The sequence below is a fragment of the Podarcis muralis genome, chromosome 1 (assembly GCF_964188315.1).
Source record: "Podarcis muralis chromosome 1, rPodMur119.hap1.1, whole genome shotgun sequence".
Taxonomy (NCBI): domain Eukaryota; kingdom Metazoa; phylum Chordata; class Lepidosauria; order Squamata; family Lacertidae; genus Podarcis; species Podarcis muralis.
This window is the reverse complement of record NC_135655.1, coordinates 105,592,559-105,608,288: the sequence shown is the minus strand read 5'-3', so window position 1 is coordinate 105,608,288 and position 15,730 is coordinate 105,592,559. Positions and strand designations below refer to the sequence as shown.

General features: G+C 40.3%; 1 protein-coding gene across 22 annotated transcripts in view; it reads left to right on the top strand.

The window, feature by feature from the left end:
• Positions 1–15,730, top strand: part of BAZ2B (bromodomain adjacent to zinc finger domain 2B) — a 190,491-nt gene that overhangs the window by 139,728 nt on the left and 35,033 nt on the right. For 12 of the 22 annotated variants that reach the window (XM_077936471.1, XM_077936459.1, XM_077936486.1 and 9 more), the window contains 8 exons: positions 2,225–2,435; positions 6,300–6,392; positions 6,521–6,582; positions 8,409–8,474; positions 9,989–10,054; positions 11,041–11,085; positions 11,357–11,389; positions 12,644–12,709. In XM_077936471.1, the coding sequence (XP_077792597.1) occupies positions 2,225–2,435; positions 6,300–6,392; positions 6,521–6,582; positions 8,409–8,474; positions 9,989–10,054; positions 11,041–11,085; positions 11,357–11,389; positions 12,644–12,709 (642 nt within the window). The remainder of the gene's footprint in view (positions 1–2,224; positions 2,436–6,299; positions 6,393–6,520; positions 6,583–8,408; positions 8,475–9,988; positions 10,055–11,040; positions 11,086–11,356; positions 11,390–12,643; positions 12,710–15,730) is intronic. The other 10 variants (XM_028746660.2, XM_028746713.2, XM_028746720.2 and 7 more) reach the window with 5 other exon arrangements.

Here is a 15,730-nt window from a genome sequence, read left to right as displayed (position 1 = left end):
CTGTGTGCGATGGGATTACTGAATCACTGCTCTTCGTCACCAGTAAACTCTTGGTAATCTATCCTTGTTCCCAGTTAAATGTGAGTTACCATGCTTAATTTTAAAGCACACAAATTAACTTTGGAACGATGGACTCCAATGTAATTAACTTCAAATCAAAGGTATGCAAGATATTACCCCGTTTGTCCTAATTTTACTTTTACCATCGCTTTGTTTCTTTGGTCAATTTGTATGCTTCAAAATGTTGAATATGAGATTATGCAATAAGTGAACTCAACTCAGGAAACGAGAACTGTGTGTGGAAGCAGAATACTACACGTGCAGCTGGTGCACAGCACAATCCTATATGTATCTTACTCGGAAGCATCAGCCCCATTGAGTTCAACCTGTTGCAGTACCAGGTGCTCATCCACACTGCAATGCTCATCTGAGCCTCATTGGGTTGGATGTGTGTTCTTGGTACAGGGAGGGATTGAATGAATGAGCAAGTATAAATTTAGCCTGTTGTTGTTACAGTTTACTTTTCCAAATACGGAAGTCTTGTAAGGCTCCCTTTCTTTAGAAGGGAGCTTGGTAGCCGGCAGATTGTGTTCTTGGTTCTAAGGTTAACAGTGATAAATTAATTGTGGCCATATGGTTTGTTTGTTTAATTATTTTAAAAGGCAATGGAAACTAGATGTCTAGTCTAGCCTTTTCCTTGGCATTTTAGTTTTCTATGCACAGAGATCTTCTTTTTTTTTTGTATGGGGGGGGGGGGAGTTTCCAGTCCTGTAAGCCTTCCTCTGCAGTCTGAAGTGTCACAGCACAGACAAAGAAATACAGGAAGCTGTAGACTGAGACAGATGCATTGGTCAATCTGGCAACTGTCCACTGACTGGCAGCAGCTCTCCAAGGTTTCAGGTAGTGGACATTGCCAACCCTATCTGAAGATGGTAGGGATTGAGACAGGGACCATCTGCATGCAAAGCAGCTGGTCTACTTCTGAGCTACGGTCCTTTGGTTTATCCCCTCAGTGAGAACTGGGTTATGAGGAAAACATGAGATACACAGTTCAGAAGAGATGAGACTTCTGTGCTGTTTTAGATAAAGAAACACAATACTAGGCTCCTCTTGTGTAAATTAGATGCAAGCTGTTCCTAAACTAAAGGCTGTGTTTGAAAGCTACAGGAATTTAGGATATGGAGGGTACAGATGCCACATGGTGAAATGTAAGCAAATGGAATCATTCTCAGCAGAAATCCTGAGGTTTCCACAGAATGAGATAGTGAGAAGAAGGGATTAAAATAAATTGAAAATTTCAGATCAGTTAAAAATGTTTTTTTATGGTAGGTAGAAACTGATTTCCATAGATGAACATGTTTCTGAGAAGACTGTAAGGCAATAATGAGTTTCAGTGTGAATTGATTGTAAGAATGTCCCAAGTACAAATTATCAAAGATAGTTTCATCATGCTGACCAAAGAATTTGAGACTTCGTTGTTAGCAAACATATTCGCCTTTTGTCTCAATGTACCCTTCCAAATGGAATAATTAGACAAAACAGAGCAAAGACAATGCAACAGTGATGTGTTAGCAACAGCTAATCGCTTTCATTAAATACTAATTACTGCCAAGTAATTTCATTTGTAAACAAGCTATTCAGAACTTCATGAATGAACTTAAATAAGAGTACAAGGATGCGAAGGGGCTTGAGATATATGCTGAATCAGGTTTATACTCCAATGCTAGCCGAGGGGCCTTTAAATGTATATAAGTGTTGCTGGCAGGACAGCAGCTAATTCCCCAGAAAAGACCCTGGTTTGCCTACAGAGTTTTGCTGGCAAAGATGTACCTACTTCCTGACAGTGTTCCACTGGTGGGAGTGAGGGTGGGGAGTGGATCACAAGACCCCTCATCCCCCAGGACACCTTTAAAAACAGCCAAGAGATACAGCTGCTATGTAATGGAAAAAACAACAATACGTTTCACTTTCATTGGTGTCAATGGGAGAGAAGTGGAGAGCTGGGCAACTTCCATGCGGGGTGGAGTGGGGAGAAAATTCTAGGCCGCAATTAAAGCCTAAATTGATTAATCTGCCAGTTTGATCAGTTCAAGCTTGCAGCTCTCACACAGATATATAGACATATGCTTCGGTGTGCGTTTTTACATGTCAGTTGAGTGCACATTTTTGTTGTTCTCCATTTTGCATTTATAATGACTTCCTGTGAAATATATTAATTACAAAGGGGATGCAGTGGTGTTTGCTGAAAGAAGAGGAAGTCCTTCCTCGTATCAGAGCTATGGAAGGACGTAGAGGGCGGCCGCCGAATCCAGAGAGACAGCGCGCGAAAGAGGAATCGAAAATGAGGCGTCGCAAAGGTCGACCTCCAAATGTTGGTAGCACTGAGTTTCTTGACAACACAGATGCTAAGCTGTTAAGAAAGTTACAAGCCCAAGGTAAGGACTTTATTATAACTTCTCCCAACGCGTAGTAAAAGGTACCTGCAGACAATTTATATTCAATAAGCAAAGAAGCCTTTTGGGTTTTGTATTGTGTTCACTCAAGCTCCAAAATATTCCTTTGAAATGTCCCAGTTTTGGGGCTCTCTACTGGCCTGTGTTAGTAGGGCTCCTGTCTGCCCATTTGGTGGCCAGCAGGAGGTCAGAAGAACTGGGAGATCTGGGGATACCGCCACTTAATCCAGCCCCCTACTCCCCTACAGTCTGCCTGTGTTACACATCCACAAAAGGTTTTATCTGTTTGTTTAAGAGTTTGTCATTTTCATACTATCAGCAAATAAGAACAGAATATATTATTACTTCCAAAACACGGGAGAATTCTGATTAGTCAAAATTATAAAATATTTGGCTTCACCAGAAGCAAATTATACACAAAGGGTGGTATTAAACTGAGGTTTACTCAGAGTAGAACCATTAAAATTAGTGGAGCTAACTTTATTAATCTTAGTGGGTCTATTCTGAGGGAAGCGTGGTTAAATGCCACCAAAGGACAAAGGAGGATGGGATACAATTAATTGTTCCTTCAGTCCTGTTTCTTGGCAAGTACTTGGCATATGTCCCATGTATGAATTTTAATAAATACCTGTGGAGGTTTTGTTTTCGTTTGCTATTATGGTATGTATTTTTGTGTGATCTTTTGATGAAGGGTGGTATAGAATTTTAATTTATTATCATTATTTTTATTAGTAGTGGTAATAATATGTAAATGCAATTCACACATATTTTCCTGATTTAGGGTGGCCATAATGTGAAAATCTATTCGAATGTTGGCCTTGGGAGAAACAATTCTCTTTTCTTTATAGATGAAGTGTGTCTCTTTGTGTGTGTCACCTGATAAAGGCCCTATGCTGTCATTTAATCAAGAGTCATGTTTTTATCTCTGTGACAAAATTGCTATTATAAATTATTCTAGCATTATGACTGTTTCCTACACTGTTATTGGTTCAGCCATTTTTATTATTATTTTTCTGGTACACATTCTGATCCTAAATAAATTCCCATCTGCAGTATTCCTATGGTGAATACATGATTCAGTAAACATGCTTAAAATTCCTCCCTACCTATTCTTCTGTTTATATTTTTAAAACAATGTGAGCTGTAGGCTCCTGTCTTTTCTTCCACATTCCACTTCCTTTTTAAAAATAAAATAATTTTTATTATTTTTTTTTGTTTTACAGTTTCAATTAAACATGTTACAAACTTTAAAATATCCATTGACTTCCCTTCTCCTCTTTCCATGCATATTTTACAATAACCATTCCAATCAGTTTTCCACTATTACATCCATCAGCCACTTCCTTGTAACTTGGCTTACACACACATACACACATTTTGGATTGTGTGTATATCCAATTTACCTAATTATAAAGCATTCAGTTCTGCAATCTGGAAAGCTTTGTCATTTATGACACGGTTTGAGCTTGCAAAACTCCAGGTTACCAATACATTATTTCTCAAAAGACTTCCCAGTCTTGTTTCATCTAGTGTCATAAAGAGTAACTCCCTAAATGTTCAGGGATGCCAGAAACTGGTCATACAATAATTTACTTGGGGAAATTGATGACACACACACATAGGCATTGCATATGACCAAGGTGTAAATGCGCCTCTTGCACAGTGTGCACATCTATTCAGCAGAATGTTCTTGAAAGCTTGCTATCCCTGGCACAAAACCTTACTTAGGACAATGATAATGAAAAACTTTATTATTATACTCACCCTTTAGAGATAATTGACTCCTCAGGGGAGAGGGGGAGTAGCAAGCAGAATATTTGGCAGTCTAGAAGACTACAAAACTACTTACTTCGCAATATAATGCTCTCAACTGCCTTGTCATTACCCCAAATGAGAGAATTTCTGTGGATAGCTTCAAAAGAATGGAAGGAACTTTACCTTCATCCTGGGGGTGGGGGCAGGAAATGGTTGTCATCAGTATTTGTGCTCCTTGTATATTTACATAAGTGCCTCGGAATGTGGTGAACACCACAGAGCTGAGTTCAAGCTCATAACACTTACGGAAGGAGGATAATTATCCTAGTCTTTGGCACATGCTTTAGAGGACATGCCAACCTTCTGAATAGTCTCGTTTCAATGGCTCCTGATTCCATAAACTGGCACATTTGTATAGATTCCAAAGTAGGTGCCTCTGTGACATAACTATTCTGCCAGTAATTCTAGTCTTTTTTTTTTTTTTTGTAAGATAACTTGTCGTGTAGATTGTGCTGTTCTGTGTATAAATATTTCATGTATAATTGTAGTTTTTGCAACTCTCCCTTCACAATTGTTGCTTTTATTACCCCCCCCCCCCCAAGCCCAGCAGTTCTAGTAGGAGCAGCAGGGCAGAAATCTCCAGTGTGGGTGAAGGGGAAAGGTTAATTCCTGTCGCTACTAGAAAACCTTGTGAGATGTCTATGGAAGCAAGGGATGTATTTCAGCTTGCAGCAACATGCTATTCAGTTACTGACCAAATAGCTGGCCTTCCTTGTAGCGTAGGCAGCTGGCTAATGCACAGTTGCATACTTGCATGGCGTTGGTTGAGGTTCCCACTGCCTTCACTACTATTTCTGTATGTAAAAGGTAAAGGGACCTCTGACCGTTAGGTCCAGTCGCGGACGACTCTGTGGTTGCGGCAATCTTCTCGCTTTACTGGCCGAGGGAGCCGGCGTACAGCTTCCGGGTCATGTGGCCAGCATGACTAAGCCGCTTCTGGCGAACCAGAGCAGCGCACGGAAACGCCGTTTACCTTCCTTACCTATTTATCTACTTGCACTTTGACGTGCTTTCGAACTGCTAGGTTGGCAGGAGCAGGGACCGAGCAACGGGAGCTCACCCCGTCGCGGGGATTCGAACCGCCGACCTTCTGATCGGCAAGCGCTAGGCTCTGTGGTTTAGACCACAGCGCCACCCGTGTATGTAGTTTCTGGTAAATACAGGAATTTGGCCGTCCCTGAAGTGGCAGCTAGTGGTTGCTAGCAATGAACTGCTCTACCAGCTTCTGCTGGGTGGAAAGGCTCCTGTCAAGTACAGCACATGCTGTCGTTGCCATCCATCTGAGAATTCCCAGACATGTCCTCTCTTGGGGGTCCTACATGCCCACCCGGGAGGAATTTTGCATTTTAGGTACATTTCTAATAGGGATGGGGAAACCTGTGTTGATGTTGCTGAACTGCAACTCCCATCATCCTGCCTGTTGGCCACGCTGGCTGAAGCAGCTAAAGCTGCTAGAAATTGGAAGCCAACGAAATCTATAGGGCCATAAGGTCCCTGCTGCTGTTTCAGAATCTTTTTTTTTTTAGTGTGGTGATTATGAATCCACTGCATATGGAAGCTGAATTTCAGCCTCTGCATTCTGATAAATTCCCTCACTGAGCTTTAAATGGGAAGGAGGCACTTCCACTTAAAAAGAATCCCCTCATTGATCTTTTAGCATCCGAGATGACAGTCATTATTATTGTAATACTTTTTCATTTGCCCACCCTGCTCCCTAAAAAGGGAATTGCATGATGCCTTGAGGTGTGTGTGTATACGCATATATACCCACAGAGACACACACACTTTTACACCTAATCCTCTTCCTTCAAGATACACTGAGGTATTAACAACACAAAAGTTCTTTGAATGAAATCATGGGGTAAGGAAATCCTCAAATCAGACACTTCTAGGCTAAATGCACACAAAGCAAACACAGACTTCTTCCATATTTTCTTTGATCCATGCAAGATTGACCTTGTGTTAATAAGAAATATTTATTGTACCCTTAGTATTTTTATTTTATTATTATTTTTTCTCTTTGTGTTTCAGAAATTGCTAGGCAAGCAGCGCAAATCAAGCTTTTGAGAAAACTTCAGAAGCAAGAACAGGCCCGAGCTGCCAAAGAAGCAAAAAAACAGCAAGGTAAGTACTAAACTTCTAAGAACCTTGCAGACTCTCGCAGATGAATTTTTGAATCCATAGATATTAGTTTTCCATTATTCTGCACTTATTTACTGCTGACATTTTTTTTCTTTCTTTCTCACTCACAGCTATTATGGCTGCAGAAGAAAAAAGAAAGCAAAAAGAGCAGATAAAAATAATGAAACAGCAGGTAATTTATGCCTTTTGGGTTTCAGCCGTAAGCATTACCAGATACGTTATTCTGATGGCATGTATGTGTTTAAGCAGGACTGTGAGCTGAAAACCTAGCCTGTTCTGCTTCTCTGTCCTTTGGTAGCTTGATGAACTATAAATTTTAAAAAGACTCACACACAGCTTAATACCAAGAAACCTGCTGGTTCTGCTTTTCAAACATGGATATACATCACCTGCTGATGAATGTTTACAGATCAAGTTGATGTTAAAGGGCAGGGGGAGCAGAAATGGTCAAAATGTCGGCAGCCATGTTTAAAGGCTTTTCTTGCTAAATATATTTGGTAATGGATCATATGACAAACTCATTAGAATCTGAAGGTCTGGTCTGGGATTTCTGCCAAAACAGAGTCTTCTTTAACTGTAAGTTAGCTGTGACAAAAGACTGAATCACTCTGGTTTTATCTGACGGAAGGCACGAGCAGGCTAATAAACCATTAAGCAAACTGCAATGTCAGACAAAGCATGAATGATACTTTTACCGTGTTCGTTCCATCGAGTTTTATCTGAGAGACCTTTCCAGTTTCACCCTGATCTTAAATGCATTATGTTAAATTTATATTTTTGGTAAGTATTAGTAGTATTAGATTCTGGTCTTCATTTATGCCGCTGTTATTAACAGCAATTTACAGTTAGCACCTTAAGGTTGTAAAATAGGTTGTACAGTTTTTAACAGGAATCCTTAACACTGGACCTGGGCAGTATGAAGGCACAATATACCATGAATGTGAAATGAGGAAATTTACAGCCCAGTTCTGTGCATGCCAACTCAGAAGTTAGTCTTGTGGAAGTCAATAGGCTGTATTGTCCATAAATGAACATATACACACTTACCTGGGAATACGCCTCACTGAACTCAGTGGGATTTTTTTCTGAGTAGGCATACACAGGATTTAATTATATATTTGTCTTTATAAGATGCTTGCTATAAATGCATAATATATTTCAACAATTGTCTCAGGTAGTTGATTTCCATTTGCATGCAACATATTGGGAAGTGCAGTTGAAAGAAAATTACGGGAAATGTTATGATGAATTTCAGTAATCCATGCTAGGATAATTAAACAAAATGGGGCTGCTCATTAAAACAAACTTTCAGACTGCAATAATATACGCAAGTAAGCCCCACTGAGCAGAAGCATATAGGATTCAATGGTTAATATGCTATAAAATAAAACATAAAAACAACAACAACAAATTATTTAAATACATTAGTAGCAGGAGACCAGCTAGGGAGGCAGTTGGACCTTCAGATGACAAGGGATTAAAGGTGTGCTAAGGGAGGATGAGGAGATTGCAGATAAGCTAAATGAATTGTTTGCATCTATTATCACAGCAGAAGATATAGGTCAGACCCCACTGCCTGAACTAACTTTTTGCAGGGAGTTTGATGAACTGAGGCAGATAGTGATGACAAAAGATGAAGTTCTAGGCCCCCGGGTTTTCGGGGGGGAACGACAGGACGATGATGATGACATGACAAGTGGAAGTCTGGATGAGCCCTTTGAGATATTTAATACCACATTGTTACCACAAGTGCCTGCAAATCCCTAACCAGCTGGAGCAAAATGTTCATCCTTTGCACCCTTCATGTCGCAGGTGTATGGCCCTTGCCATTGCACTGCTAGTTCAAAGCACATTAAATCAAGCCTGGCTTATCTAGTGAAGCCTGACAGAATGTGGTATGTTGTCACATCCTGGAAACAGGATTGGATGGGTGGGCTGTAGAGGATATGATCCGCTATTACTTCTGCTTAAAATAAATGAAAGCTTTTCTTCTTGTAGGAAAAGATTAAGAGAATTCAGCAAATCAGAATTGAAAAAGAACTTCGGGCTCAGCAAATATTAGAGGTATAACCAGTTCAATGAAGCCAGCTTTTAGTGGAATATGCAAGGAAGAGTCTGTTAGAGGAATTCATCAAGTGTTGTATCAGAGTGTCACACTGTCTGTCATAAAATAAAATAAAAATCCCAATCCATCCTTAAACTATGGCTCTAAACCTGCAAATTCCTAAGTCTGGTACATCAGTAAAACCATTTGATCATGCACATTTTAGGGAAGCGCATGCATCCTGGATATCCATGGGAGTAGTAGCTATGTTTGACCCAAAACAGCAAAGTGTTCTGCAGCACATAAAAGACGAACAAGTTCAAGACTTGGGTTCATTTTATCATGTGCACCAAATTCATTTTACATCTGATGAATTGGACTTCAGTAATAAACACATTAGTGTATAAGTACTCTTTGGGATTCTTCTAGAGCGTGAGATGTACCTAAAACACTGTGGGTTGAATCCAGAATTTCTGTGAGCAGAACTCTGCAGGTGGGATGCTCCTGCTGGAGAAAGGGTTGGGAGGGGAGGGAAAGATTATCAGAGATTCTGCCTTCTCTCTGCAGCTCCTTGTGTCTTCTGAAAAATGTTCTGGAGGTTTGAGGGACTGAACAGAACATGGGAGGTGATGCTAGAGAGTGCAGGAGGAGGGAGAATTGGTGAAAATCGTCTATTTTCCTTGCTCTAGCAGGAGCCTCCACGGGATTGCAGCCCCATCTGCAAACGGAAGAATCCCTTTGCAGAACATAAACTCTGGACCCAACTCTATAGGTGTTCAATAAGTTAAAATGCAAAGACAGAAAAGAGAAATAAAAAGATTTGATTGAACTATCAGAACAAGCAACAAGGATTAAGAAAGCACCTTTGAAGCTGACATTTGAACAGCATGTTTCTAATCTTAAAAAGTGTGCATGTTTATACTTTCAAAAGATTTCTTAGTCTCTGTTTCGTAAACAGTTGGTTTGTATAATGTATCCATGCCATGTATAAAGTATGTCAGAGGGAATTTAAATTTAAGATTTCTATTTCAAATCTCAGTTTCTGATCTGTCTGGCAACAGATTTCTTTTTATTCTTAGTTGTCATACTAGTTCTTTAATACATTAAGCAGGGAGTAATGTTCTGATAATGTGCCAGTAAGCAGTTCCTTACCCCTGGCTTTAATTAAGTTCTCGAAATTATGTCTACAGATTAGGTATATTCAATCACTAGAAAGCTTTAAATTATCAACCAATGATTCCCCCCCCCCAAACCCTGCTATTTTAGAAGAAAAGTAATGAAAGTTCAGTCCTCACCAGTAATGTTTTACATTTTCATTTTGATATATAAAGTGTCCCTTAATTGTACATTTCCACTCCCTCTACCACCAAAACTCATGAGTTTTTCACAATGCAGAACGTACTGAGGAAGAAATCTGTTATGTGTGGTATTGTTTCGCACCTTGTGAGGCATGACGCTTTTGTTCTAGTCTGAGATTACTTTCAAGTTGTAGTGGTGCCATTGCATGACCTTGGGACCTGTTTTGCATGCACAGGCAAAAAAGAAAAAGAAGGAAGAAGCAGCAAATGCCAAATTATTGGAGGCCGAGAAACGAATAAAGGTTAGTTTAGATAAGCACCAGAGTTTTTATCTTCCAAACACACACACACACACACACGACTGTATGATTGAACACATAAGCAAATGATATTGTCTCAAAAATGTAACAGAAATAGATTGTCGGAATGTATCCAGTATCTTTTATTCTTTATGCATATGTGTCTGTGTCTCTGTATGTTTTGTATGTGTACATGAAGTGTTTAGAAAAATATCACTACATTTGTAAGCTTACCTGATACACAGTTTGTGTGTATGTAGTCAAAAGTAATTGAAAAATGCATGTACTAGTTCTGGATATTTTCTTGGGGAGCAGCACCGATGGTTTAAATGAAAAACCACCAAGGCCAGTGTATCAAAGTGCTATGATCTATCTGCACTGCACACCAAGGATTTAGGGGTTTCACCTTCCCAACCCCTTAGTTTAATTTCTGTCCCAAGCAGTGCGAACCCCTCTTTCAGGTCAGATGCAGCATCTGAGAGGCTGTAGCAGGGACAGGGTCGGCTACTCCTCTTTGTGCAAACAGAAGCACCTGCAGCTCTTGGGATGGATCCTGGTTTGAGTCCAAATTTACCGCTCTGCTCATAGAAGGAGCTGTGCATTCACAAGGGACCCCTTGCGTTTCTAACCTGAACTAGGGTTCTTTCCGAGAACCAAGCAGTAAGTTTGGAACCAGGATTTGGTTGATAATTGCATACAACTTCTGTGTTGCATAAAATATGAAAATCATACTTGATCATTGACCTGAAGCATTTGGAAAGCATGTACAGTAATCTTACTCCTGATCTTGACATGACTTAATATTCATTCCAGTGCCTCTTCCATTCATTCTGTTTTCAAGGTATCCAATACGCTGATTCAGGTTATTACGGGGGGGGCGGGGCGGACAGAAAAATGGGCACTAAAGAATATGAAAAACCTACATGATGGTGGGGTGGGGGAAAGAGTCATTTATCATATATTTGATTTTCTTTTTTCATATTTTTAAGGAAAAGGAAATGAGAAGACAGCAAGCTGTTCTTCTGAAGCATCAGGTTTGTACCGAACACTTAATGAGAAAAATAAATGCTATTTTAATGCAATATAGCTAAACTATTTTGGAGGGCAAATCTTCAAATTTTCTTTACTTTTTAAAAATATATATATATTTTTAAAAAATATTTATTTCTGCTTAAATGTTTTCCTTCACCTTATGGGGTAAATTTGCTTTACTTTGGTATTGGGAACTTTTGGGGATTTTATAAAGTGGTTTTTTGACTCTTTGTGATTTCTGTTTCATAATATTGTGCCAACTCTTTCTACCAGGAGTTGGAGAGGCATAGACTAGATATGGTATGGGTATGTTTATTTTTGTACATCTAACACCGCATTGTGATTTGGTTGTGATATGGTTGTCATAGCAATGCATAAAATGTAGCACTGGCTGCTGTCATATTACATACTGCTGCATGGCTTTCCAGCACAGTGCATTGCATACATCTGCTTGTCTTGTCTGTAAAAGCAAAACAACACGACTTACCTTATTATATAAATTGACCCCTATGACTTCTATGCAAGGCTGCTGCCTTGATATCAGGGTTATTGTTGCCATAGTACTAAGTTGGACCGCAGTACATATTTGGAGCCAAATTCAAAAAATTATGTGTTTGGCATATATTAGGTTTTACCAGCTATTTTCATTAGGCACCTTCTGCATTTGATTCTGGGAATCCTATTTGTTTCATTTTTCAAATGAAATTTTGTTTTTCAAAACTTTTAATAATATTGCACAATTGGGAATACTTAGTCTGAATTGGACTAAAGAGCATGCTGTCCTTCAGAACGTAAAAAAATAAAAATAAACCTACATTATCTTGGCCCGATAATGAATCTTGAAGTTTTGTACACTTTTGCATTGTGTTTTAGTCCAGGACTCAACACAATATCCTTAATCTATGGTGCGGCTTCTGTGTCTTACCTAAGCGCAACAGTAAACATGATCAGCTTATTGCATTCTTATTCGTGTATGACTAGTTTTATCTGAAACTAGTTTTAAAACTGACAGCTTGATTTCAGTCCCCATTGACTGCATCCTTAATTTTATATTCAGAGATACATATTTACTACCAATATGTAGTCAAAATGCTTTTTATTTTATTTTTTAAAATTTAAAAGAAACACTTTTGATTACTTTTCAAAGTATCTGCATTAACAGTCTTTTGCTTAATTGGCCACTCCATTAGTAATTGCAGGCTTTCCGTTATAGCAGATGTAAGGTAACTGACCTGTTCCAGCCAACCATTATGCTTTTTTTTCTGCCAGCTTCTGAAGGAGCCTCACAACTGACCATAAGTAAATCTGTATGCTTCTGTTTTACACTGTCTCCATGTTCATCGCTGTACCTTTTTTGCTTTCAGTTGTCCTTGTATTTGCTTTCTAAACCTGAACTAAAACATGCACAAACTTGGCTATTCTCGTCTTTTATTTAGCATATACCCCTGACTTGTCTATTAATGCTAAACATGTCCTGTTGAGCTTTTTGGAAAATAAAAATAAAAATGTGATGCCTGAGGTGGGAGTACTGCTTTGTTCTGATTTTATCTGCTCTAATAGGAACGGGAAAGGAGAAGGCAGCATATGATGCTTATGAAAGCCATGGAGGCACGCAAAAAAGCGGAGGTGAGTACAAAACTCTGAAACGGGATATTATTTTCCTCGTTCTTTGTACAGGGAAAAAATAATAATAAATCACAATTCTGAAATGGGGTGATAGCCCCCCCCGTTCTTCGCATAGAAGCTTTTCCTCGATCTACAATATATATATTTTTTTTTAAATCGGAATTGATAAATAACTTCAAGGGCACAAAATCATCTTACGTTGAATGGGGAAAATGTATTTGCTTCCTCTGTGTTTTGCAGTTAGGTCATTTCATACTTCTAAATTTTATGTGGCAAAATGTGGTTTTATTTCTCCCTAAGTGTATATATAGTACTTTCCATTAGGTTTGTTGGTCTTATTTTGTGGATTCTGAAAACTGCCATAGTATGGAGGTAACTATTTGGTTCATTATGCAGATGCATTGCCCGCCTGCCTGCCTGTGTAGTCTGACCTAGTATGCAGAAGAGACAAAGCTTGGCATAGAACGTACACAACACTCTCAAAACTATGGGGTCCTAGACCTGATGTAAAAGCATTAGAATATAGAATATGCAACCTTAGAGTAGCGAGGAAGAAGCCTTTCACCAGTGGAGGTTTTGAAAACCTGCAGCTGATCACAGGGGTCACTTACCTATATAATGTAAATGAAAGCAATTTGTAAGTTCTAATTAATAAACTGTGTAAAGTTTTTGAACAGTGACACTGGAGACATGAACCATTTGTAAATCATGGGGGCAGATCTACCATTGTGAATAATATTCCAAAGCGGTGTTTGTTTTTCTCATCCCCTGCACCTGAGGAATCGGACTATAACTCTGGTGGGTTTTGCCATCAGCATTTCGGTAGGGTATGGCATTTTCTTCCCACCTTATTTTCAAAGCATCATGCTGTACTGTACCCTTCTTTTGTCCTGATTAATGTAAAATTAATGAATCTGTTCCAAGTTATGCATTGCAGTTTCTCATGCCCTCCTTCGTTAGATACCTTATATCCTTCAGGATTTACTTCTAAGCTCTTTTAACCTTCTGTCAGACCCTTTTGAAAGGCAATCTCAAAAGACAAGGGATCTTCCTTTCTAAATCGAGCACGAGATACAGGCTCGGACAACACCACCTTCACCAACATCCCCCATGCCCTGTTCCACGTTCCATGCTGCGTTCCACATCTGAAGGCCCTCCAAAGCTTTGGTAGGGATATAGGTGGCTGTAGTGGAGAGGAAATGATGGGGAAGTTTCCTTTCATGAGCTTCCTTCGCTCTGCTTACCTTTGGGTCCAAGTCTTGTACTGACAGTGCTTATATAGCAATTCCTATTTCATTCTTGTTTTACTGGTGCCATCAATTTTAGAGGTATGAGATTTGCAGCAAAATATTTAAGGGTTGGGCCCTTATTTAATATGATACTTAATTTTATTTAAATAAAGTGCTTCATTGTTGGATTTTTTTTAAGGAAGGCTGTCAGTGGGTAGAATTATGAGATACACTGTATGAAAACAGCCTATAAAACAAATAAGAGCAAATTGGCCCAGTTGCAGTGTGCGCTATTAATGATCACACATCCATAGGCCAGCATTTAAAAAGTCTGCAACTTCATCTTTAAATTCTTATTATTTTTCCAAATCAAATCTCTCTGAAAAAATCTAATTGGACATATTGCAAATAGAGATGATTAAGTAAAGCAAAATCACATATAACTAAACAGTTTGCAGTTAAAAGGAATTTATGTCAGTGTTGTGAAACGCAGCAAGAGGAAAAATCCATTCAGATATGTTTTTAAATTGCATGAGACAGATAAAATTTGATTCAGCGAAGCTTTTCGGATTTCAAAAGAAACAAACTGTAGCATGCCAATTCCCTCGCCTGAAACATGAGCAAGTGGAATTTATTTCTGAGTCCTCTTGTAAGAGAAATCTAGTAATGCTTTAGCTCGTAAACGGCCTCGGCTCAGTATACCTGAAGGAGCGTCTCCACCCCCATCGTTCTGCCCGGACGCTGAGGTCCAGCGCCGAGGGCCTTCTGGTGGTTCCCTCATTGCGAGAAGCACAGCTACAGGGAACCAGGCAGAGGGCCTTCTCGGTAGCGGCGCCTGCCCTGTGGAACGCCCTCCCATCAGATGTCAAAGAGATAAACAACTACCTGACATTCAGAAGACATCTGAAGGCAGCCCTGTTCAGGGAAGTTTTTAATGTGTGACATCTTAGTGTATTTTTGGTCTTTTGTTGGAAGCCGCCCAGAGTGGCTGGGGAAACCCAGCCAGATGGGCGGGGTACAAATAATAAATTATTATTATTATTGTCAGAGACTGCCTCCAGGTCCCAGCTCACAGAGGACCAACGCTAGCCAGCGGTAATGTACAAAGGTCTTTATTTAAGTACAGTATCCATTTTCAAACCCTAGCGTGCGTCTCTACGTCTAGACACTAGACCGGCGAAGCTCCGTCTGAGTCTCCGCCCCCTGTACACCAGTTTAAGACTTTGACCTTACTCCACCTCTTCCGTCTCTCCTTCCGCCTCTGGGTCCTACTACCCCCCGGGGTCCCTTCCTTCCTGGACGCTTCGGACGCGGACCCCTCTGACTCTTCCCCCTCCCTTCGGCGGGCTTTAGGACCTGGCTCCCTATCCGGGCTGCTCACTGCGCCACCCTCTTGTACGTTTGAACTTGGCGCGCGCGCCCTGTCTTTGACCTTCCTTTCGACCGTTTCTTCGCTCTCTGATGCAGGCGTGGCTAATCCTGACTCATGTCCTTCTGCTGACAGAGAGCTGCCTGATGCCGATACCTGGGACTCCTCCCCCCTACTGCTCTTTGGTGGGGAAGCTGGTCCCGATTTCCAACTGCTGCTCTCTGAGTCCCCTCTGGCCCCTCCTTCCTGGGGTGTTCCCCTTGGCAACCCCCTTGCTCTGACCACGGGAGCCCCTTCCTGTGAATCCTCTGATTCGCTGGAGAGACTCAGAGACCTCGGACGGCTGTCATCGCTAACCTCTCCCTCGGATTCCTCCCCCTCGGTCTCTATCTCCTCCCTTTCCTGTGCCTCTGCTCCTGAGCC